The sequence below is a fragment of the Ostrinia nubilalis genome, chromosome 21, assembly GCF_963855985.1.
Source record: "Ostrinia nubilalis chromosome 21, ilOstNubi1.1, whole genome shotgun sequence".
Classification (NCBI taxonomy): Eukaryota; Metazoa; Arthropoda; class Insecta; order Lepidoptera; family Crambidae; genus Ostrinia; species Ostrinia nubilalis.
Window position 1 is genome coordinate 7,630,130 of NC_087108.1, and position 24,976 is coordinate 7,655,105.

A 24,976-nucleotide genomic window follows, 5' to 3' on the forward strand; every position below is an offset into this window, starting at 1 on the left:
TGACGCGTGAAAATACACAGTACGGCCGCATGTGCCGGTCGTAACATAGTGCAGGGCTCGTGTTCTAATACGGTTTCCTATTATCGATAAATAGAAGTAAATTATTATTTTATATTTTCTAATTTTGAATGAAAAAATCATGAGTTGCTTGCGATTTTTAAGTTTTTACACAAACAATAACAATAGTAGAAGGGATTAGTAACTGTCAACTATGTAATTACTATAAGAGCTAGTTGAAAGCCTAATATAGGCATTATTTTTGATAAACATAGGCGGTACGAATTTCGCCATAATTAAAAAGTTAATGCGCGATAGTAGTTAATAATAATTACAGTGATCCTGTTATTGTTATTAAAGTAAATAATATTATATTACCAATATTGTAAATACTGGTAAAAATCGCAAGTACCTACTTAACCCATGACTTTTCATACAAACTTTGTCAGTACTCCATCTTCTATACTCTATACTCCATCGATAATGACATTGAGCTTTGGTTGGGGTAAATTAATATAAGGTAACTTCATTTAGTCCCAATAATTGATTCTGAGTTTTTCGTCCATACAAAATGGAACTGACTCCTTTATGCAAATATCGTTAAAGAACAATAATAACGTATAATAATAAAAAGGTTTTCATACAAGCATTTTTTAAACCAATTTCGAGCCTTGCCCCCAGGATTTAAAGTATCGATATCTTATCGACTCCATTTTATCTTTCTTCTCTCTAATTGCTTTTTTCAAAGTGTGCGTCACGTCACGCGGCCATTGATTGGCCATAAGGCACGCCTTCTGGCCAATCACAGCACTTTTAAGCCGGTTGCACATGTTGTCGTAGACTCTCAGTCGCTTTGTTGTTACACAGTTGAATGTGTGTGTGGGAGCTGTGGTGGGGGAAATGTGGGGACACTGGTTCTCGTTGTAGTTACGCGCGACTTCATATCTATTCTCTTTCTATGATCTGAGCACTAAGCACAGCTACAAACTTCTCCTCGGATATGTTCGAGGCGGTGCAAGACGTGCGCGCGTGCTCGTATCACAACGTGTTGCTGCGCCCACACAAGTTAACAAAGTGAGTACACGCTAAAAACTACTTTAGGTACATCGCTGTAGAGTGCAACTTGGCTTGCACAAATCTGCTTACGCTGGCCAATTAAGCCACCCAAAAACTTTTTTAGGGGCAATGAAATAGAGTGCAATTTAACTTGAAGCTACGGGTCTCACGTGCATAACTCGCCAAGTGAGTACACGCACGAATAAAAATGACGCAGTTTACACATTGATATATCTACTCAATACAAAGATGTTGTTACATTATAAGACCTAAATAGACAAGAGTCGAGGACTACAGAATTATGTAAATAAATAAATAAAATGACTGACTGACTGACTGTCATAGTGATCTATCAACGCACAGCCCAAACCACTGGACGGATCGGGCTGAAATTTGGCATGCAGGTAGATGTTATGATGTAGGCATCCGCTAAGAAAGGATTTTACGAAACTCCACCCCTAAGGGGGTAAAACGGGATTCACGCGTACGAAGTCGCGGGCAGCCGCTAGTACAAATAATAAAGCACAATCCACTGGCAATATTTACTCACGTTATATTATTACAGGGACGTCCGCATGAACATACTTCTGGAGCGGTACATATCGCTCCGCGACAAGGCGATGCTCGTGCAAAACGTAACGTTGGAGGAACTGCGCGCTTTCAGCGAGTCGCTACTCGACCACATGTATATGCAGGCAAGTTGTAATACACAGGGTTTCCAAAAAACCTTGAGTACCGGCCTCATCTAAAGCCTGGTCCGTGAGCACAAAATTCTACGTGCTCACGGACCAGGCTTTAGTCGCAATCAAACTGGTTTCTCTAATAAACCATGTTGGATATTTTAAGGCTGTTTTGTTTCTATTCTTTCTAACACCACATCTAACTAAATATGGGCGCGGTCTTAAGCTTCATCCGCACCAACGCGTGCAGATCGCCATCGCCGGCGCGATCATAGACCAATGACAGGCCGCGCGGACTGTCATTGGTCGCGCGACCTGTCATTGGCCTGTTGTTGAAGCTTTACTGTTTACCTATTCTTTGCAAATAAATACTTTGACTTTGACTTTGACTTTTTATTATCAAAAACACAAAAACATGTTTGCCGTGACAATCGGATGACATCCCCCGCGATTGCTTGCAGGACAGAGCATTTTGTCATTTCATCATTGCTTGTCTCAAAGAGCTCTGAAGATAGGAGAAATTTGAACTTTTTTAAAAACTTATTACTATTTTTCAATCATGTCGCTATGATTAGTTGTATCCTTCGATATAACAACAACATAATAAAACCATTTGTTTCCAGGTGCTAGTTCAAGGTAACGTCCCGTGGCACGAGGCCATCCGCATCTCAGAAAACGTCAGGTCCAACATCAAGTTCGAAGGACTTTTGCCTGAAGAAATGCCAGTGGTAAGAGCTATATTTGTACAAATATAAGAAAATAATGCAAGATTTGATTTGATTCGCTGACATAATAATATTTACAGTAAATGGTCGGCAACTTTGTAAAAATATAATTGACAGCTGAGGAATGGGTTATAGTCCAACGATTCTGAATCGTCAATTGATAAAAATCGGAATTAATAACCTAGTATTGATAGTAGCGCCATCCTGTATATTATGTGTCAAAGTGTTGTCCAACGTGGCAAAAATCTGAACCCCTCCTATAATTATATGGGACACTTCAATGTTGTCTAACGTGACTAAAATCAAAACTAATAATTGAGTAATGATAGTAGCACCCTCTTGTAAATGTCATGTCTCCGACACTTCAAATGTAACCAATGTAATTTCAGGATCAAATCTTACATTATTTTTGTTACACCCTATATTTGTAACATTTTATCTTTGCAATCCCTAGAGACTAAACGCCCTGATGATTTTCGCAGCTGAAGGTGCACCAGCTGCCCCTAGGCGAGCACAAGATCCGTGTGCTGAGCCTCAACCCGGTGTCTTCGAACAGCATCGTTACTAATTACTACCAGACTGCGGCCACCACGCCTAAGGAAACCGCCATCTTGGAGGTCATCATGGTAAGTGTGAATTTACCGTCGGTTAAAGTGAGCTAATAAAAGAGTCTTGATATGATTTAATGAGCTGATTTTTGAATCGTCAGATATCTTTTATCTGAAGAATAACCCTGTCATTTTGACATATTTCCCATACTAAGGCCCGATTCGACCAAACTTTTATCTGAGACTAACTCCTGGTATAACTGGCACATTGACAGTTTTACTATGGGAAATATGTCAAAAATAAAAATGACAAGTTTATTCTGAGATTAATATTTACTCTTGTTTTGTCGAATCCACCCCAAAACTGTAAACTTATTCTTCAGTTAAAAGTTATCCGACGATTGAAATATCAGCCCTATGGCTTATTGAGCCTTTATTCTAAAATGACTCTAGTATACTATAGGTATAACGCTTAACTCATTCAGTACCTGAGGTATGGGAGCGGCACGGGAATCCTGTGACGGGAGGTATGACATTGACATATTATGACGTGACAGAGCATACAAATCTGAAGTTTCGCTGACATTGACGTCTCAAAAACACCCTCCGCTCCCATACCTTAGGCACAGACTGAGTTCAGCGCTAGGCTAGACCTAGTTAATCTATTAAAATTATTGTTTACGCATACACATACGAAGAATAGATTGAAGCCTGTGTTTGGTATGAACCAAAATGTTCTACAAGTATGCAAGGTGTATTGAAATGACGCATGATTTTAAATACAGGCAGCTATTATTTCGTTGTAATAAGCGATATTTTGCGACGAAAATGTGTGGCCTTGATGTGATGTCGACCGTACCTTAACAGATTTTTTTATATGAAAGGTATGGAGTGTGTGAATTTGTTAAGTGCAATGCTTGTTAATTGTATGTACGATGCATCTTTGAATAAACCAAATCTGGACCGTGAATTTTTTTATATCAGTCGTCTTTCAAAACAATTGACGATCGATTCGACGTGGGTGAAAACTACTACTATGCTAGAGGTCTCAAGTTCGATCCTTGAACATTATATTATAAACATTTGCGAGCATGGATATGTGTATTTGAATTGGTATGGGTGTATTTTTTCAAAATATGTATGTACCTATGTATTTACAAAACAAGGTATAAGTATTTTATCCATATTTGAGAATAAATGTCTCTGTTTATAGGGTATTCATATTAATATGTAGCTTACTTATTACCGCTTATCTATTAGCAATGCACGATGTTCGCTTATAGATGCTGATGGAAGAACCCGTGTTTGACATGTTGCGAACGAAGGAACAGCTGGGCTACAGCGTTTTCAGCATGATGCGCTACACATTCGGTGTTCTGGGCTACTCTATAACCGTCAACACGCAAGTGGACAAGTTTAGGTGAGTCTAGTAGTTAAAATTATTGTATTCTATAGACATGTTCTTTATAGATGCTGCTGGATGAGCCTATGTTCCATACGTTGCGCACGATAGAACAGCTAAGTTACAACGTTCATGCGCAAATGGTGTACACATTCGGCATTTTGTCGTTGGTACTAAGAGTCTATTCGCGCAACTGTAAATGCAGGTGAGTTAAAATAATTTATTCTGTGAGGTGTTATGTCCAGTATTAGCGCAGCTTTTTCTAATATCACATCAATGAAATCTTTAATCTGATTAAAATAGTTGAAGTATTATTTTGTCGTCATCTCGTATATTCTGGTTGATTGAGTTGCTGTAGTTTTCAAATTGAGATTTACAAAAATAGTCGATTTTTTTTTCCTGTAAGTTTACTTCAAATTCTTCTTTCAAGTCTCAAAACTGCGATTTCATAGCGTAGTCCAGCGAGGCAATATCACAACGTCTAAATATACTACCAATATTTGATAGCGTGTCCCGCCTAGAAAGTGCTGGCCACTTATAAACAAAAATTAAATTAAAACCTCCTTACTCATAGTGCGCATCAGCATTCCAACCTTCTTGAATGGTTAAAATGGTCCACATTACTTTTTTTTTTTTAAATTAAAGACTAAAGAATGTCTTAAACATTATAAACACTGTATTTGTGTTCATACTAAAATAGAAAGACACAGGTCTTAACGCGACATGTAAGACTGAGTTACATTATGTACTCACGGCTTGACGTTGCGGCTGCTGTGTACGTTACTCCAGCTGGAAAGTAGCTCCTAGAGTGATATGAGTAGAACGTATAATTAGTTCCCAACATGGTGTAAATGTGCGCCGAATTAGAGATTAGTGCGTGCTGTCGTTTTGGTACAAAACGAAAAAAACGATTCCTGCTGGAGTAACGTTGTTCTAGCAGGAAAATTCTAAACGAATGATCGGAAAGAGAAAAACTGTGAACGAGCAGATAGCTTACATTTGTTCTATTATGTGAGCTGAAAATGTGATTTGTGCGTCTTCAGGTTTTCAAGATATTGCATTTCCTGCCAGGGTAACGTTTTGCAGAATGTTCTATCTCAATAACCGTTATATGTGCGCCTATAGAATAAACACACACGAGTAGCTCTTGATTTGTGCGTATATGTGAAAGAAACATGTTTATGAAAATATTTATAAATATCAAATAATCGAGCTTTCTTCAAAATCCGAAAAAATCGTGTAGCGCCTGAATAACACAACATACAAGCTCACTGAAAACTGTATTCGATCCTTCTTAATACGTATTATAACTATAAAAAGTTTCAAAAACGCACATTCATGGGTCATTGAATAATATCACTAAAAGTAACTACGACGGTGCTATAACTTTGACGTCAAAATACAAGGAATCAGCTACACCAAGATGAGCGGATGTCAACCTTATAATTAGAGCGCGCAGCGTTTATTAAACTAATATAAAATATAATATTCAGCTTGAAATGTATCGCTTAAAAAAAGATAAACACAAAAATATCAAATTGTAAATAACGGCTGGTTACCCGACCAAATTTGAACGCATACAAAAAAGCGACGGATTCATACACATCGATGACCACAGAACAGTTACTCCAGCAGGAATCGTTTTTTCCGTTTTGTACCAAAACGACAGCACGCACAAATCTCTAATTTGGCGCACATTTACACCACGTTGGGAACTAATTATAAGTTCTACTCATATCACTCTAGGAGCTACTTTCCAGCTGGAGTAACGTACACGCGGCTGCTATGCTTTGAGTTCATAATCAAGATTTCACGCTACGATTGTTAATAAAATACCCGTATTTATCCCTACAGTGTAGCGCACGTAGACGCGCGAGTAGAAGTGTTCCTGCGCAAATTTGCTCGCGACATGCGCAAGCTGAGCGAGCGCTCGCTGCAGACCACCAAGACGGCGCTCGTGCAGCTCAAGCACACCACCGACTACGAGCTCAAGGAGGAGGTGAGCTCATTGTCCCTACAGCGTAGCTCACGTGACGCGCGGGTACAAGTGTCGCGACATGCGCAAGCTGAGCGAGCGCTCGCTGCAGACCACCAAGACGGCGCTCGTGCAGCTCAAGCACACCACCGACTACGAGCTCAAGGAGGAGGTGAGCTCATTTGTGCTCTATGGTCCCTGATAGTCTCAGTTATTGTAATTATCATTGTCATTTATAATGATCGTTTAAGTTTCTCACAACAGATTGACAAGTTTACAATAGTACAGTCAGCTTCAAATAGTTCGTGACGCCCAAAGTGGCCAAAAAGTAGACAACACCCCTTATTTCAATGAGGGTTTTCGCGATTGAAAAATCCGCCAGATGGCGGGACGCGGACGGGGGGTCCGACCGCTGCGTGATTGGTGGATTTTGACATATCTGTCAATGTCATGTCAAAAATAACCAATCACGCAGCATCTGGACCCCCCGTCCACGTATCGCCATCTGGCGGATCCTTCAATCGCGAAAACCCTCATTGTAATAAACAAACATGTGTTGCGAACTTCTTGGCAACTTCGGGTGTCACGAACTATTTGACGCTGACTGTACAGATATTTTGTATTGCGACCACCAACCCCGTCTTCTTATTTGACATCACCTAACAAAGGAAGAGACTTGATTTTTTTCTTTTTCTTACAGGTGGAAAGAAATTGGAGGGAGATTGTGAGCATGGAATATGAATTCCAGAGACATTTCATTGAAGTAAGTATCATACTATTATTAATATCCGTTTTTCTAACCGTTTAAAAAGTTTTGAAGCTAATGCTAAACTTACTTCTTCTCCTCTAGGCGGACGCCATAGAGCAGGTCAAGACATCCGACATCAGGGCTTTCGTCGAGAATAACTTCGCCACCGGCAACCGGTCTCGATACAGGAAACTTTCCGTCCAGGTAAGATTAAAAGTCATTTGATATAGGTAAGATAAACAATAAAAACTAACAACACTTTCTAAAAATTTTGATTAGTTCTTGTCTTGTTATTCTTTAAACGTAAATGCGGTCTTCATAAACCCCTAATTTTTTCTTTGTGGTATACGTACGTTACGCTGTTGCCTTCGGTTCACGCAGAGAGTTAATTTTGGTCCTTATGCATAAAGATATGAATTTCAAAATTCATAGCGGTAATGGGGATCCACTCTTTCGAGTTTATCCCGTGGCGTATCGTCGCTGACAGTTGTCAATCTCATTCATTTCGTAGACTGTAGTCGGTACGGTGTAGAAACCTATTCAACATTTTGTAGGTGCAAGCATGTGTCTTATGCGATCGTAAATCGATTGACTAAAAACATATCAAATAGAATGGACAGCAGTGAACTCACGTTAGCCAGTTGGTAATAAATAACGCCCCATTTTTTAGGTGATGGGCAACAAAGTGGACAACAAGGTGATATCCCCGCCCAACCAAATGAAGAACTACAACTTAAGATACCTCGACGCGAGCCAGCCTATCGGGGACACGCCCGAGAATAACGCTAACTTCATCATGGACATGGAGGCTTTCAAGAAAGACCTCCCCATCTACGACATCCCTAAAGTGGAGCTAGGTCAATGTTAGATGGTACAGTCAACGGCTCATCACACTACTTTCAGTTGAAAATTCGAACCTATTACCACTACATAAGTATTAAAAGCTGATGTGCCGTCGTCTGTACTGTCAAAACTCGACCAGTCTCACGGTAATTCAACCCAAAAACTACATAGATTAATATTTAAATGACGCTTACTTGAGATCATGTGAATTCTAATAAATGAAGACCGTTGAAAATTGCGAAATGTTTTTTTATATTTCAAAATTTCAATAAATTATAAACATCAAAAGTATTTATAAATTGTGAGTGAGAAATTTGCGTAGTATGAGTGGAATTTATGATGGGGTAATACCGTATTACCCCATCATAATTTTGTGAATACATTTTGTATATTGCATATTGGATATGCTTAAAAAATAAGCAACTTATAAAAAATCATTTACAGGTGAACTATTTCTGGTTAAAATATAGCTACCACCTGTGAAAAATAATTAAATAGGGGTTAGTATAATATTATGTAGAATATTTAATAAATTGACCAATAACAGCTGCCATGGATACAGGAATTTTCATAGTATTGTCTAGCTAGATTCTAGATACTATACTATTATTACCTGAAGGAACCATACTTTCATTGGAGTCAGTTGATAGAGACGAAGCATAGACAATAACCGACTTGTGTATTTTAACATGTTCTTCCAGCTAGCTGTAGCGACCAGATTAATTTTCTGACTGCGTATTTCGTTATTTGATATCATATCTATTGATAATTTAACGCAAAACCGTTCCTAGTTTATAATTTAATTTCATTGTTTCAACAGAGGTGGAATTGTGTAAAGCAATCGTAATCATTTGACAGTTCATAACGTACGATGAAGTCAGTTAAACAAAGCGTTTGACAGAACGTACGTTATGAACTGTCAAATGATAACGATTACTTTACACAATTCCACCTCTGGTTGAAACCAGAAACCGTTAGAAAAAAAAACTGCAAAAATATTGAAAAAATGTAAAATTAGTTTATGATATTAAGAGTTTTGTTTTGCATTCGAATTTATTTTGATTGATTTTTTTGTGTGTTATAAAACTCGTCGTGATATTTCAAACTTTTAGGTCCTTTATGTAAATAGTATTTTGATTTTAATTGTTCATTGTTCAATCTTTTATCGTAATCGTATATTGTAATAGGTTGTTGATAGTATAACATCTTGACGTTAGCAATAATAAGGACTATAAAATGATATAAACAGAAAATTTACTTAAAATATTATTGTGACTTATTAACAAACTCGACCTATTCTGATTTCTGAACTCAATATTGGGTTTAAAGTTATAAATAAGTTGTAAATACAATCTCAAAGGTGCATAGCTACGGATATTCACAGGACTCGTCGTCGTTCGATTCAAAATGGATTTTAATAACGAGAAAAAAATAGTATAAAATAAAATTGCTATGCGCCTTTGTTATAAAATGCTAGAATAATGCATGCGCGACCATTGCCGAATTGTGAACGAAATAAACGGCGTAAAAATAAAAATAATCTGCGTTCTTATTTTATGTTTTAGTTACAAGACCACTAAGGAGCGACTTACAAACTTCTTTCATCAAGGCATGAAGGTCACTCAGGATTAAGAGGTGGTATTATGATTTAAGGTATTATGAGTAGGTACACTAAAAAACACATTATTCACTCAGGTGAATAAGTGGAATAATCCGGCCATCACGGTAGTAGTGATAAAGGGGAAGATAAATAAAACACAAGTGATTGTATTGATTGTTATTGTACTGCTTAAGATCATAGTTTATTCTTTCAAATATTGTTTTGTTCACGTGACGACCTGTATGCGTCCGTCGAGGTCCTGCACGACGGTGCCCTGTCGCCGCATGTGGTCTTGCATTAACACGTAGTCTACTTGCATGCGGATTAGATTCTCTCTATGCTCGGCTAACATCTGAAATGTTACGAAATAACTGAGCACGTGATGGAGAATTTGTGTAGGATCATGGCAAGTGACAGAAAACTAAACCCGAAAAAACTTACACGCGTCTTACATAATATAAATAAATAAATATAAATATCCTTGGACATTTTGCACTGCGCCGCTAGCCCCAAACTAAGCAAAGCTTGTACTATGGGTACTAGAACACAGTTATTTATTCGAGAGTCGCTTCATTTGCAAATGAAATAATTATTCGTGGAACGCTTTATACTTATGTTCAACAACCCATGTATAATTTTATTATTTCTGAGGTCTATTATTAGTGGGATCAGACTCGATATGTTTTTTTTCAAAAGTACGAATTATTATTTTCTATTGCAAGGTGGTGCTACATCAACTTCCAAAAGAATTCATTTTACATGATTACCGTGAACCCACTGCCTCCCTCGCCGATGTAGTCCTGCGATACAACGCGGTAGGTGGCGTTGACGTCAAGCGGCAAATACTCGGGCACGTCGCAGTCGATGTATCTGATCTTATAGGAAGGGTAGCCCTACCCCAGCTTCCATGGAAATTATTTTAACGCGCTCATCAAAACACATCCTTATCAAAGTAACAGTAAAGTCTTATTTACCGTGAACCCACTGCCTCCCTCGCCGATATAGTCCTGTGATACGACGCGGTAGGTGGCGTTGACGTCGAGTGGTAGATACTCGGGCACGTCGCAGTCGATGCACCTGATTTTAGGTAGGGTAGCCCTACCCCAGCTTCCATGGAAATTATTTTAACTCGCTCATCAAAACGCATCCTTATCAAGTATCAGTAAAGTGCTAATTACCGTGAACCCGCTGCCTCCCTCGCCGATATAGTCCTGTGATACGACGCGGTAGGTGGCGTTGACGTCGAGTGGTAAATACTCGGGCACGTCGCAGTCGATGCACCTGATCCTAGCCGACGCAACTCGCGAGCCAATAGGCTGCGATATGTTGTAAACTACGCGCATCCCTTGAACAAAACATTAACGTTATTATTTCCCTAAATAAGAGACTAAGCAGGTACATAGTTTCTGTGGTTAGTAAATTCCACTTTGATTACCCAGATGATCAGTCGAATAAACCGAAAGCGTACCTCTTATAATGTGTGACGTCAGCAACTATCTATCAGCCACGCAATACTAGCGCCAGTTCTCGGTTTAACAATATGCTACCGTTAACATTCTTTACGAACCGCAGGGTAAAATAGCGCATAATACATAGACTAAATAGTGAGTCAATGAATGAAATAAAAGTAAAAAACGCCCTTATTCCACTTTTCCCCATTGTTTTTTCGCCTTTTACCTCCAATCTGCAGCATTCTCCCAGTATCCAGGCTACCGCTGGACACGGACACTGCGACGGAGAACTCCAGCGCTTCCAGTAGGTACTCGCCCTTCAGGTCGTACACTTGCACGTAGTTCTCGAACGGCATCGCCATCAGAAGGGCTTCTGTTGTTACATCTGTGACACGAGATGTTAACGGTTAACCACGAAAACCACGATAGCCGAACGGTGAACGGGTCGGACTCGTGATCCGGGGAACGTGGGTTCGGTCCCCGCCGGACTATTGTGGTGAGCTCACTCGTGCTACAAGCATATTTAGCTTAGTACGAGGGGCTAACGGGACTTATTCTTTAAAAAAAGGTTAGGTAACATTTCATCCAGGAACAAGAAAACAACTATTGCTCCCTTAATGAATTTTAGTCAGTTTTTTGCTGTTTTGGCTTACATACGATGTAAATAGATATAAACTGCTAGTAGATGTAAGTAGATTTCCAGTAGTTCAAGATCACCAGTTACCACTTAGACCAACCCTGGGTTGCACCATCTTACATTAAGTTTAAAAAATGACAAAAAACACCGGTTATAGAAGTACTATCTACATAAATGGTATATTTGTGAAAAACTAACTTCCCGGCGCGATCTGCACTCTCAGGCCGCCGGAATTGATGAGGCACACGTGGGCGTAGTTCCACTCGTCGCCGGTGGCCATGGACATCAACTAGAAACATATTTTCAATATACATACAACAATAGTACAAGAAGTAACGCCCGTATTCACAAACATTACTATGAAGTCTCACAGTGCGCGTGGACGCACAGGGTGACACACGAACCAATCACAGAGCTCTATTCAACGCTGTGCATTCGATTTGCTGCTTCACTTAAGCAAGCATCGTTTGTGAATCCGGGCGTAAATGTATTTTACAAGTAAACATGACGCAAAGCAATACTCTCTTTGCTTCACCCAGGTGATCAAAGTGAACTTCCAGCGTCAATTTAGTGTCCTTTGATCACCCACGGATACGATACCCTGGGTGATCAAAGTGGACAGCAGTTAAATTATTATTTTAGTGTCCTTTGATCCCTACATACAAATCATACATTCTCTGAATAGTCACATGTCCAATTGTTGTACTTACATATTTTGTTTTGTAACATTTTTGATATTTTCTAAAAACCGCAACAAACAAATACCATACCTCATAAATTAATTAAGGTAGGACCGTAGATAATGAATTAGATTGCTAAAAGGACAATGTTCGTTCTCCATACATTGTTCGCCTAAGAACCAACAATTTTGACATATTACTACCCGAAAGCGAAATAATACGATTCTGTGTGTAAGAACAATGATTCCTGATGGACACTTGCCATAAAATTAATGATTAAGAATACTAAATCACAGCGATTTTATAATATGTCGTTTATGACAACATGGCGTCTAATGTATTGTGTGAATGTATGAACGCCGATTCGCGAAAAATGTTTTATATTGTCGTCACGCCGAGTCGCAGCCAAATAGTATAAAATAATAGAACAAGTTTTAGAAATACAACTCGGCATTCCACTTTTATAATATGCCCACATATTGCACGTAAATAAACAACATGAATCGTAGGTTGTTTCCACCCTTGTCATCTGACACATGAAATAAACTCCTATTGTATTATAGATCTCGAAGCCGAATCGTATATAATAATAGAATGGGTTTTGGAGATCACTCGGGGTTCCACTTTTATAAAAAACCTACATATTGCATAAAAATAACACGAATCATGAGTTTTCTTTTCACCATTTACATCTGACACGAGATAACAAACTCCTATCTCCATGACTACCGTCGTAGTCTATGCCAAAGACTACAATATTTTAAGCAAGAAGTTTCAAACCTTAGCGGCTACAGTAACCCCTGGGCCACATACATCATGATAACATTCGGTCGACACCGGAACGAAGTCTTGCGATTATGCAAAAAAGCATCGTATTCTAGTGCGGCTATATCACGTTCAACCGGGGTTTTAATTCGACTAAATTCCTGACTAAAGACTGGAAGAAAATACGCCGCATTGTATGAGCACTTCGTGTTCGTTAAAGCGGCTTCAGATCTAGAGCCCACACAGTTTTCTTTCCAATAATATCCGCAAGTAGCGCTGCATGATCTTTACAACAAAAACGGCAATGGTTATTAAGGTGCCAAAATTATATGATTACTTTGGCACGGTATTATACACGTTCGAAGATTTGTCATTTTCATTCATTTCATCATCATCATCATCATTTCAGCCACAGGACGTCCACTACTAAACATAGGCCTTCTCCAATGACTTCCACATCGCACGGTTGGTAGCGGCCTGCATCCAGCGCCTTCCCGCTACCTTTATCAGGTCGTCGGTCCACCTTGTGGTGGGTTGACATTGCAGAATATGACTTTTGATAGGTTCATCATAGAATTCGGCGGGGATATCCTCACGGAGGAAGTTCGAAAAAGGGCGGAACAAGATCTTATAATAATGCAAGGCCGAAGCTGTAACGGGCGTGCTCCTACGTGTAATCCGGCGAGTATGCAATAAATAGTAATGTCTGGTAAATAGTGGTAATACGTATCGTTCGTTCGTTCGTTTCAGCCGAAAAGACGTCCACTGCTGGACAAAGGCCTCCCCCAAGGATTTCCACGAAGACCCATCCTGCACCGCTCGCATACAGGCACCTCCCGCGACCTTGACCAGATCGTCGGTCCACCTAGTAGGAGGCCTGCCCACGCTACGTCTTTCGGCTCGTGGTCGCCACTCAAGAACTTTCCTGCCCCAGCGGCCATCAGCTCTACGAGCTATGTGCCCCGCCCCGTCTATGTCTATATGCGCTACGATTACAGGGTATCATTTTGCATAGTCGCAAGACTTCACTCCGCTGCTGTCAAATCAATGTCGCATAATGTTATCGCAATGTGTGTGGCCCTTGGCCAAATCACAGAAGCCTATGCGAAGAAAGAGCACTTGAATGACAATGAAAATCAGGGTTACCATTTTATAAGATCTCCTCACTATTGAGGGTAACAAAGTAACATTAATAATCTAGCCATTAATTACATTTATTACCTATACGAGAAAGTAAAGCAACATGCGGTTTTATTTTAATTTGTAAAATATTTGTAACAGTTTGTTCTAAGTTTAGTTTTACAACAGTATTGCTGTTTCAGCTGTCACTGTGAAGCTTTGGGATAATAAATAAATAGAAAAAATATTAACATAAATATTTATTTAAGTTTTTATGTTCATTATCATAATATGCCAATTTAAGTTACACTGTGTGACAGTCTTTGACACTAAACAAACTCTTCAGCTTAATAATACCTACCTACAGGGCGTTTTTATAGTTACTCTTGCTGATGAAACAAGAAGGGTTGATTCTACTACTGAAATACAACTACTTTTCTTACAGGACCAATATCAAATTCTCAAAAAAATTCACATTCTCGTGATGGTGATAATTTCTATGGAGGGTTTTTTTTTATATTCGGTCTCTTGGGATAAGTTATTCCATTTGAGCAGTAGAATTAATCCTTTTTATTTGATCACATATAAAAATAACACAAGTTTTTAGGAAAACTTCTTCTTTGGTATGGTATCACCACGGAGTTATAATGGCGGCAACTCTGTATCACTGACTTGTAACTTTCAAACAGTATGAATAATAAGGGCACCACATTGGTTTTCTTTCTGAAAAAAGGCTTTCACTTTTAGTACTAACCCTTTAGCACTATTTCATTGAAATAAAAATACAATAAACGCACAGAAGACTGAAATTGAGTCAACTGACGTGACATTTATAATTTGTTGACATTATGACAGTTTGACAAGACTAGGGATTGAAAAAGTTTTAATTGAAAAAGTAAAATGACAATTTATTAAAACGATTCACAAGGATATAATCGATTAAAAATATTTATAAAATGTTCTGATACTTGCCTGTAGCGATTATCCAATCCTGGTTTCTACTGAAAAACTACCTCGTGGCAATTTTAATAAAATAATAAAATCTTTATCTTCTCTTTCACAATCTATAAAAGTTCATTTGGTCTATTATTATACATGCGCTATGAATGAGGGTTTTCGCGATTGAAAAATCCGCGAGATGGCAATACGTAGACGTGAGGTCCAAATGCTGCATGATTGGTTATTTTTGACATGACATTGACAGATATGTCAAAATCCACCAATCATGCAGCATTTGGACCTCGCGTATACGTATTGCCATCTCGCGGATTTTTCAATCGCGAAAACCCTCATTGGCATAGATTATAAGAGACTGGCAACTATACTAGGTTGATATATGTTTCTCTCACTTCAACTGGCATTGGATTCAACATCGGATTCTGACACTTTTACAGTTATGATACCATGAATATCAGTTTATGGTCCTAATTATTTTCATTTTATTTACGACCTTCGACCAGTTGGACACTTTAGATAGCTTCTTGTAATAGTGTCAATATCTTTTTAGCTTTTAACGCAAATCTAGTCTTCTAATCGATTTATTTTATTTTCAAAATCGATATTTTATTGTCTATGATGGCCGCAGGAACATCACTATACATGGACTCCCAGCAATAAAGTACGGTAATGCCTCGTACAGATTTTATGGGCAAAAATAATGGAACTTGATAGGTTTTAGACCATGCCACGCACCAAAACGTCCGGAAGTTGTAATAGTATTATAGAATAAACGTTAAAAGACTTATTTATTTAATTTTTCAATGCTTAAGTGTCCATTAGAATGAAAGGGTGCTTAATGTATTAAAAAAAATAGAAAATAATTATGATGGGTTAATGTTTTTGGGCGGTTTTTTAGGCGGTTTCTGACAATGTCCTTTTAACAATATCAAAAACAAATACCCTGCTAGTAAATTATAATTAATCAACTAATTTAATAAGACCACAAAGACTAACTTATCACACAATATAGATAAAACGGCGGATAAACTAATTATTTACTTAAACGCTTATCATACAAAGAAACGTTACACACCCTCCATTCATTAGATTTTGGGCGTTCTATTAGTAAAATTTCTTAAGGAAACTCAAGGTGTGTTATATGGAATTATACCTACCTACCTACCCATCTGGTTCCGGCAGACTAAAATAGGACACAGCAGGATACCGACTCGTTTTATAATGTCAACTGGACGTGAAAAATGTCTGCGTCTGCGCAGCCCCTAAATAAATGACCTGATGATGAAATTGAGTATTGACTGGTAGCTGTTCTTCTTACCTCCTCGAGGAAGCCGTCGCAGGCCCAGCTGCCCATATTGCACTTACTGCCCATATGGCAGGATTGGCAGCTCTTAGATGATGCTAAAATAATACCTCTTTTGGTAGGTAGATGATCCTATTACATCTTAGAGACACATCCCAGACTTCCTTCCACGTCTTTCTTATACGTCACGTAGTTCTAGCACCATTTGCTAACTTAGTGGTGCTATAACACCTCTTCTGGTGGGTACATGACCTTACCTCCTCCAGGAAGCCGTCGCAGGCCCAGCTGCCCATGTCAAGCAGTCACAACTGCTCGAGCGGTTCCGTGAATGTAAATAGAACACTGTACTCTTAGTTTGCTATGCAGTAGCAGCTTGAAGCTGTCCATACAGCTGCTTCAAACTGTTCGTATATGGCAGGATTGGCAGCCCTTAGATGATGCTAAAATAATACCTCTTCTGGTAGGTAGATGATCTTATTACATCTTAGAGACACGTCCAAGACTTCCTTCCACGTCTTTCTTACACGTCACGTAGTTCTAGCACCATTTGCTAACTTAGATGGTGCTATAACACATCTTCTGGTGGGTAGATGATCTTACCTCCTCCAGGAAGCCGTCGCAGGCCCAGCTGCCCATGTCAAGCAGTCACAACTCCTCGAGCGGTTCCGTGAATGTAAGTAGAACACTGTACTCTTCGTTTGCTATGCAGTAGTAGCTTGAAGCTGTCGATACAGCTGCTTCAAGCTGTCGTGTGGGCCTTTGATGATGCTAAAGACCTCTTCAAGTGGGTAGATGACCTTACCTCCTCCAGGAAGCCGTCGCAGGCCCAGCTGCCCATGTTGCACTCGCGGCCGCGGCACCACGAGCGGTTGAGCGTCACCAGAGACACGCCCAGCACTTCCTTGCCCACCGCGTCTACGCTCTCCTTCCACGGCTGTAGTTCTAGCACCATTTGTGGATCTAGAATCATTTTATTGTGTTTAATCCTTAAAAAATCTACTTATTGATGGTTTTGGTTGCTCTGGCGGTTGATGTTGTCTAATATTAATTGTAATTTGTTTACATACATTTTCTAAAAATGTAAAAGTCTTGAAAAATGTGTTATTTTTACCAAGGTCGAAATCTGATATTAGAGAGATCATGAGAAGGCCTAACGATGGTTGCAAGGTTTTTGGAACACTCTGTATTTTGGGATTTGATGACGCCTTGTAAAATATCAGAGAATTTTAAGGTAGTTTAATGCAAAACACTATGCCATGGGGCGTGACTACAAGTGTTAAAGCTAGTTTCTCTCGCAAGACACAAGATCAAATACTAGTTTTTGCCCGCGGTTTCACCCGCGTCATATTTTGTCTGTCACAGAAAAACTATATCGAGCTTGTCCCTGTTTAAAAAACCGGGATAAAAATCCTATGTCCTTTCCCGGGACTCAAACTCTCTGTGCAAAATTTCAACAAAACCAATTCAGTGGTTAGGCGTGATAGCGTCACTGACAGAGTTACTTTTGCATTTATTAATTAGTAGGGCTTTACCCTGAATGATGGACGTGCCCAGGAAAATAGGCTGGCCTTCCCAGTCCTGCACGATGCCGTTGTCGTCGATGAATAGCTTGATGTTGCCCAAGTACCGCGTGTAACAAGACGCTTGCACCACGGGAATCTGTATACAAAATAGATGATACAACTTGAGGCGAAGAAAACACTTCAACAAAGTTACTGCGAACTTTAGCATGGCAAAGCCGGCAGGTGGCATTTTAGCGAAAATAATTTATATTCTAATTTCTATCCAATTTTATGCCGACTGGCATAAAGTCCGCTTTATGTACAGTGTTATGTGCATGTAAGTTCTAAATAAATAAATGTCGTCATGGAACATAGTGCTATAAATTTTAATTGAATCCATTACTTCAGCTTTGGCTGTTGGGGACATCCTCCTATTGAAAAAGTCTAAAAGTTCCTTGTGCAAAGAATTACAAAAAAGGAAAATCGAAATCTGGTGACATTCCCTCCTAGAAATGGCACGCCCAGAAATTCCCACCCTACATTTTTTTCATTGGCGTATCTAGGGTTCTTTTTCAGGGGGGCCAGGCCCCTGTAGGTACGCACATGCATTTTGCCTTTAATTCCGAGGGATCCTGTATATATGGAATACAAGAACATTTGAAGGTTGCCTTACCCTATGCCCGTCAGTGCGTGTAACGACCGTAGGGTAGTCGCTGAAAGGCGTGTGGGTGCTCGGAGGCTCGCCAGTGTACAGGAACGTGTGAGAGTGAGCTCCCACGATTATGTCTACGTCTGCGGACACCCTTTGGGCCATGTTCCTGTGAAAAAACTTTGTTGTTAACAAGTGTTTGTTGCAAAATATAAACTATTACAATTAAATAAGATGCAACAGTGTTTGTTTAGTTCAATGTGCCGTAGACATAGGTTTTTGGGACTGGAGCTTGATCCCGCGACTATTCTTTTGCTGGTTGAATGCTCTACCAAATGCGCAACATTGATTAACCTGTCTAAATACTGGCTTCGTTTTTTTTTTAAATTTCACTATATACTTTAATTTCTATGTTCATGAGAAACAAAAATCATTTATTCACGCTACCTTGGTGACCGTGAATTGGTATCTTGATTGATCCCCATGGGTATTGTCAATGATGACCGGTCCTGTGCTGCCCTCATCCAAGTGCTTTCCTATTCTTCTTCTTATCGTGTCGACAACAAACCTACACAGTGTCAGCCCAAAACTCCGCTACAAGAGTGGCTTGTCAGCAGCATTCACTAAATCCTCCTGAGTGCAGTTGTTCGGGCACTCAGGGCACGGTTGCTTTCCTATGCTTTTTTACAATACCCTACAGAGTATTTAAGGTGAACTTACAAGTCAGAATCGAAGCCAACGTGCGAGAGAACAATGATTATGTCGACGCCTTGTTCTGTCAAGATGGCCGCTTCCCTGTTGATGGCCGTCACCTCATCTTCGATGATCAGATCTCCGATTGGAGCTGAAAACTATAATAATACAAAATAATCATTAATTTCACATACGCCCGTATTCACAAACATTACTATGAGGTCTCACAGTGCGCGTGGACGCACAGGGTGACATACGAACCGATCACAGAGCTCTATTCAACGCTGTGCGTTCGATTTGCTGCTTCACATCGTTTGTGAATACGGGCAATAGGTTTAAACCTAAGGTAAGTACTTACAACTCTCAACAGCACTCCAATGATGCCGATCCGTCTTCCCTGGCAAGTGACTATGACGTGGTTCTTGATGTACTGCCCTATCTCAGGTTCGAAGGTTGAGTTGACGTTGGCGCCCAACATGGGAGCGTTCAGACGTTCCAGGTAAGGCAACAAGCCTTCGATAATAGAAGCTGATGATGCTTTAAACCTAAGGTATATAATTACAACTCTCAACGGCACTCCAATGATGCCGATCCTCCTTCCCTAGCGAGTTACTATGACGTGGTTCTTGATCTACTGCCCTATCTCAGGCTCGAAAGTCGAGTTGACGTTAACGTTCAGGCGCTCCGGATAAGACAGCAAGCCTTCGAATAATAGAAGCTGATGACGCTTTAAACCTAAGGTAAGTACTTACCACTCTCTACAGCACTCCAATGATACCGATCCGTCTTCCTTGGCGGGTGACGATGACGTGGTTCTTAATGTACTGCCCTATTGTAGCGTTGCAGTTTTGGCTGTTTTCACAAATTGATATTTCTTCTCGATATTTGGATTTAGGATACCACTGGCGACATCTATTGGCGTGATTTTGAATTAATTTGCAATAGATGGCGCTTTTTGCTCAGTCAATTCAAATATATTTTATTGAAACATTTCCTAATGTTTTTGTTTTGATTGTTCTATTTTTTAATAGAATATTTTCAGTGTTCAGGAGATTGTTTTCATCATGGTTTTTATTAGTATTTGCTTTTTATCTAAGCGGCGAAACGAAACGTTTCGCGATGTCAATACGAGTCATTGTCACTGTCAGTTGAGCTGTCAAATCACTTTGGAATTTTGGTCGATCTTGCGCAACCGCAATTTTATTATTTTCGGGGACGTAATCCTCTATGTTTCAAATCGTGTGTTGCAGAATGCATCCACGATAATTTCTTAATATAATTTAAAATAAACACACATGAGGTAAGTTCCCGTCGGAGAATTTATTTATTTTTTTCGTGATTGATGATTTTCGTATTCCAGTACGTGGTATTTCATGTGGTCGTTTCTTTCAGAAATTTCCTAAACGTTATGTTGGACGAGGGCTGGGATGCTGAAGACTGCGAGTGAAGCTTAAATTAGCGAACAGTCTTCGTAAGTATTTCTTTCCCATTGCGGTTTTTTTCATAACCTAATGCCACGTTCCACATGTGATCCTGACACTCGTGTTTTTCGTTTCAGATGCGGGATTTCATAATTTCATATTTTACGATTTTACATTTCATATTTTAGATATTTCAATATTTCATATTGATTTCTATAATTATTACTCCTTTCTGAACTGCTGATCTCTTCGCATTTCCTCCTTGTCATCAAACCTCTGTCTCTGCAAGAGTTTGAACGCTTACCTGTCGAAGAGATGCAAGAGCTTCATCTGGCACTGCGCGCTTGAGGCCGTGGAGGACGCTGCTTGTAACCTAAAAGTGTGCGAGACCCGTTGGACCCCGGAAGAAGAGAGGAACGTTCAGGGTAACGGCTTATAACCGCATGGCTTCCAAGGTACCCACTTTTCCATCCTTCAAGTAGGAGTCTTTCCGACCTGACATCGCGCAGTTATCTTAACTAGTAGAGTCTTTTAATATTTAGGCTGAGTTTTAAGAAATTTGTAGTGGCAATAATATTCACCAAACCGAACCTAATTAACGACCCTGAATCCCTTGAGATTGGCACTATCTATTACAGTAGTTAATATAATATCTTAATTGTTAACTGTATATGAGCATACGAGATAAAAATAAATTGTGTCAATTGAGTTGGTTGACTTCGGTGGTTGGTTCGGTTTGGTGAATATTATTGCCACTACAAATTTCTTAAAACTCAGCCTAAATATTAAAAGACTCTACTAGTTAAGATAACTGCGCGATGTCAGGTCGGAAAGACTCCTACTTGAAGGATGGAAAAGTGGGTACCTTGGAAGCCATGCGGTTATAAGCCGTTACCCTGAACGTTCCTCTCTTCTTCCGGGGTCCAACGGGTCTCGCACACTTTTAGGTTACAAGCAGCGTCCTCCACGGCCTCAAGCGCGCAGTGCCAGATGAAGCTCTTGCATCTCTTCGACAGGTAAGCGTTCAAACTCTTGCAGAGACAGAGGTTTGATGACAAGGAGGAAATGCGAAGAGATCAGCAGTTCAGAAAGGAGTAATAATTATAGAAATCAATATGAAATATTGAAATATCTAAAATATGAAATGTAAAATCGTAAAATATGAAATTATGAAATCCCGCATCTGAAACGAAAAACACGAGTGTCAGGATCACATGTGGAACGTGGCATTAGGTTATGAAAAAAACCGCAATGGGAAAGAAATACTTACGAAGACTGTTCGCTAATTTAAGCTTCACTCGCAGTCTTCAGCATCCCAGCCCTCGTCCAACATAACGTTTAGGAAATTTCTGAAAGAAACGACCACATGAAATACCACGTACTGGAATACGAAAATCATCAATCACGAAAAAAATAAATAAATTCTCCGACGGGAACTTACCTCATGTGTGTTTATTTTAAATTATATTAGGAAATTATCGTGGATGCATTCTGCAACACACGATTTGAAACATAGAGGATTACATCCCCGAAAATAATAAAATTGCGGTTGCGCAAGATCGACCAAAATTCCAAAGTGATTTGACAGCTCAACTGACAGTGACAATGACTCGTATTGACATCGCGAAACGTTTCGTTTCGCCGCTTAGATAAAAAGCAAATACTAATAAAAACCATGATGAAAACAATCTCCTGAACACTGAAAATATTCTATTAAAAAATAGAACAATCAAAACAAAAACATTAGGAAATGTTTCAATAAAATATATTTGAATTGACTGAGCAAAAAGCGCCATCTATTGCAAATTAATTCAAAATCACGCCAATAGATGTCGCCAGTGGTATCCTAAATCCAAATATCGAGAAGAAATATCAATTTGTGAAAACAGCCAAAACTGCAACGCTACACTATCTCAGGCTTAAATGTCTAGTTGAAGTTAACGTTCAGACGTTCCGGATAAGACAGCAAGCCTTCGAATAATAGAAGCTGATGACGCTTTAAACCTAAGGTAAGTACTTACAATTCTCAAGAGCACTCCAATAATACCGATCCGTCTTCCTTGGCGGGTGACGATGACGTGGTTCTTGACGTACTGCCCTATCTCAGGCTCAAAAGTCTAGTTGAAGTTAACGTTCAGGCGTTCCGGATAAGACAGCAAGCCTTCGAATAATAGAAGCTGATGACGCTTTAAACCTAAGGTAAGTACTTACAATCAACAGCACTCCAATGATACCGATCCGTCCCGATCCGTCTTCCCTGGCGGGTTACTATGACGTGGTTCTTGATGCTGCCCTATCTCAGGCTCGAAGGTTGAGTTGACGTTCGAATGGCCTTCGAATAATAGAAGCTGATGACGCTTTAAATAAGTACTTACAACTCTCAACAGCACTCCAATGATGCCGATCCGTCTTCCCTGGCGAGTGATTATGACGTGGTTCTTAATGTACTGCCCTATCTCAGGTTCGAAGGTTGAGTTGACGTTGGCGCCCAACATGGGAGCGTTCAGACGCTCCAGGTAGGGCAGCAAGCCTTCGATGCCGTGATCGAACTCATGGTTTCCTAGTACCTAGTAATAGTAAGAATAGTTAAAAGTATGTCCACTACTTATTTATTTTTGTCATCGAATACTTATCTTGAAAAAACTGATTTTATTAGTATTGGATCTACTGGGGGTCTGGGAATTCCCCTCGATAAAACGGTACGTATGTACTTTTACAGTAGGTACCTACCTAATACGTAAGGTTTTTCCGGTTGTGTTATCACAAAGATATACTACATGTATGTATGTGTACTTCCTAACAGTACGTTTATACCTCACTGAGATAGGCAATTTATTTTGATAAATAATTCAAATCGAGGTCACAACGTGGATTTAAATTTTATTTTTCATTTTGCAATAGGTACTGCAAAATTAAAAAAAAACATCCTAATAAATAATGGGAGGCGGTAAAATAGTCTTTAATCTATAAAATAATTTTAAAATTCAAATTTAACAGCATTCAACAAAGACTGAAAATACTTTTAAGTACTCACATGAGCGTCATGAGGCAGCAAATTCATGAAGTGTTGGCTGACGTTCCACCTCAGGAAGTTGTACCAGATGGTGCCTTGGAAGGTGTCTCCTCCGTTGAGTACAATGGACTCGGGCTCCGCCTCTAAGGACTGCTGGACGGCGGTGTACAGTCGCGCGAAGCCCCCGACGCACGGCGCCTCTGATGGGTTGCACGCCGTGCCTTCGGGGCTGACTTCGTCAAAACTGTTGTTTTGAACACATTTATAGTAATTATTTAGTTTATAATAATACATACTAATATTATAGATTCAAAAGGAACTCTATCTCTCTGGATGTAATTTAGGGTAGAGTTGATAGTTTTACCCAAGGAAAAGCATAGGAATAGTTTTTATTCTGATTGTTGAAAGGGAGCGACGCGCGCGACGAAGTTTTTAAACCAAATCTGTTTAATAAACTCTAATTAAACACAAAACTTTTCAAAGCGTGCCAGTGCATTTTCTCTGTAATGCTTTTAATTTGCTTCGGACTTACAAATACCCTTACAACAATATAATACACATTGAATAGAAACCTTAAAACTATGTAATGTGGAGACAAAGTCGTCCGTCTTTTTGCAACGCTTCCTCCATTTCTTCAAAAGCGAAATTTCGGCATAAAAGGCAGCTCTTAAGAACACATTATAAAAAGAATGAAAAAGGTAATACTTACTGTGCATGAAAATCATTGAAATGAACGATATTCAGCTCATATAATCCATCAGTATTTTGCGATGTCACTGCCCCGAATCCTAATGCTAATATGCCCAAAAGGACAACTAAAACCATCTTGTTTTTTATAACTAAACAAACAAAATGGGTTTTGTGAAATAGGGGACAGTACCACCTATTTCCTGAATAAAAATGAAATAAAATGATTGTTATCGAAATCGTAAATCAATAAAATAATCATTATTGCTATATTATATCACCACAGTGCCGTACTAAGGTAAATTAGAAATGTATTATTTGGGTATTTTTCGATTACACTTCAGACCTGGTGGTACCTAAAACTCCGTATTTTCCTTACCTTAGTTTAGTATTTACCTTAGAATACTATGTAAATATTTTCATACACCAGTCGACAAAAAACTTAATTAGTATCCTTTAAAATTGTATATTATTCTGTGTGCTGTGTAATATTAAGTATTTTTGTAAAGACAAATAAAGTGACAT

At 39.2% G+C, this 24,976-nt stretch overlaps 2 protein-coding genes across 2 annotated transcripts in view; one reads left to right on the plus strand and one right to left on the minus strand.

Annotated features, from left to right (window-relative positions):
• Positions 1-8,217, plus strand: part of LOC135082252 (nardilysin-like) — a 35,962-nt gene extending 27,745 nt beyond the window's left edge. The window contains exons 17-24 of the mRNA XM_063977019.1: positions 1,619-1,748; positions 2,357-2,461; positions 2,941-3,084; positions 4,290-4,426; positions 6,263-6,407; positions 7,084-7,146; positions 7,234-7,335; positions 7,802-8,217. Coding sequence (XP_063833089.1) covers positions 1,619-1,748; positions 2,357-2,461; positions 2,941-3,084; positions 4,290-4,426; positions 6,263-6,407; positions 7,084-7,146; positions 7,234-7,335; positions 7,802-7,999 — 1,024 coding nt within the window. The 3' untranslated portion in view covers positions 8,000-8,217. The remainder of the gene's footprint in view (positions 1-1,618; positions 1,749-2,356; positions 2,462-2,940; positions 3,085-4,289; positions 4,427-6,262; positions 6,408-7,083; positions 7,147-7,233; positions 7,336-7,801) is intronic.
• A 1,572-nt stretch (positions 8,218-9,789) lies between these two features.
• LOC135082253 (apyrase-like) lies at positions 9,790-24,684 on the minus strand. Its single transcript, XM_063977020.1, has 11 exons — positions 24,474-24,684; positions 23,786-24,008; positions 23,127-23,318; positions 19,358-19,488; positions 18,662-18,806; positions 18,019-18,145; positions 17,289-17,446; positions 11,861-11,951; positions 11,252-11,410; positions 10,753-10,919; positions 9,790-9,926 (listed from the first exon to the last, which is right to left on the minus strand). Exons 1-11 carry the CDS (start codon positions 24,587-24,589, stop codon positions 9,801-9,803), a joined length of 1,635 nt encoding a protein of 544 aa, XP_063833090.1. The 5' UTR covers positions 24,590-24,684; the 3' UTR covers positions 9,790-9,800.
• Between the last annotated feature and the right edge of the window lie 292 nt (positions 24,685-24,976).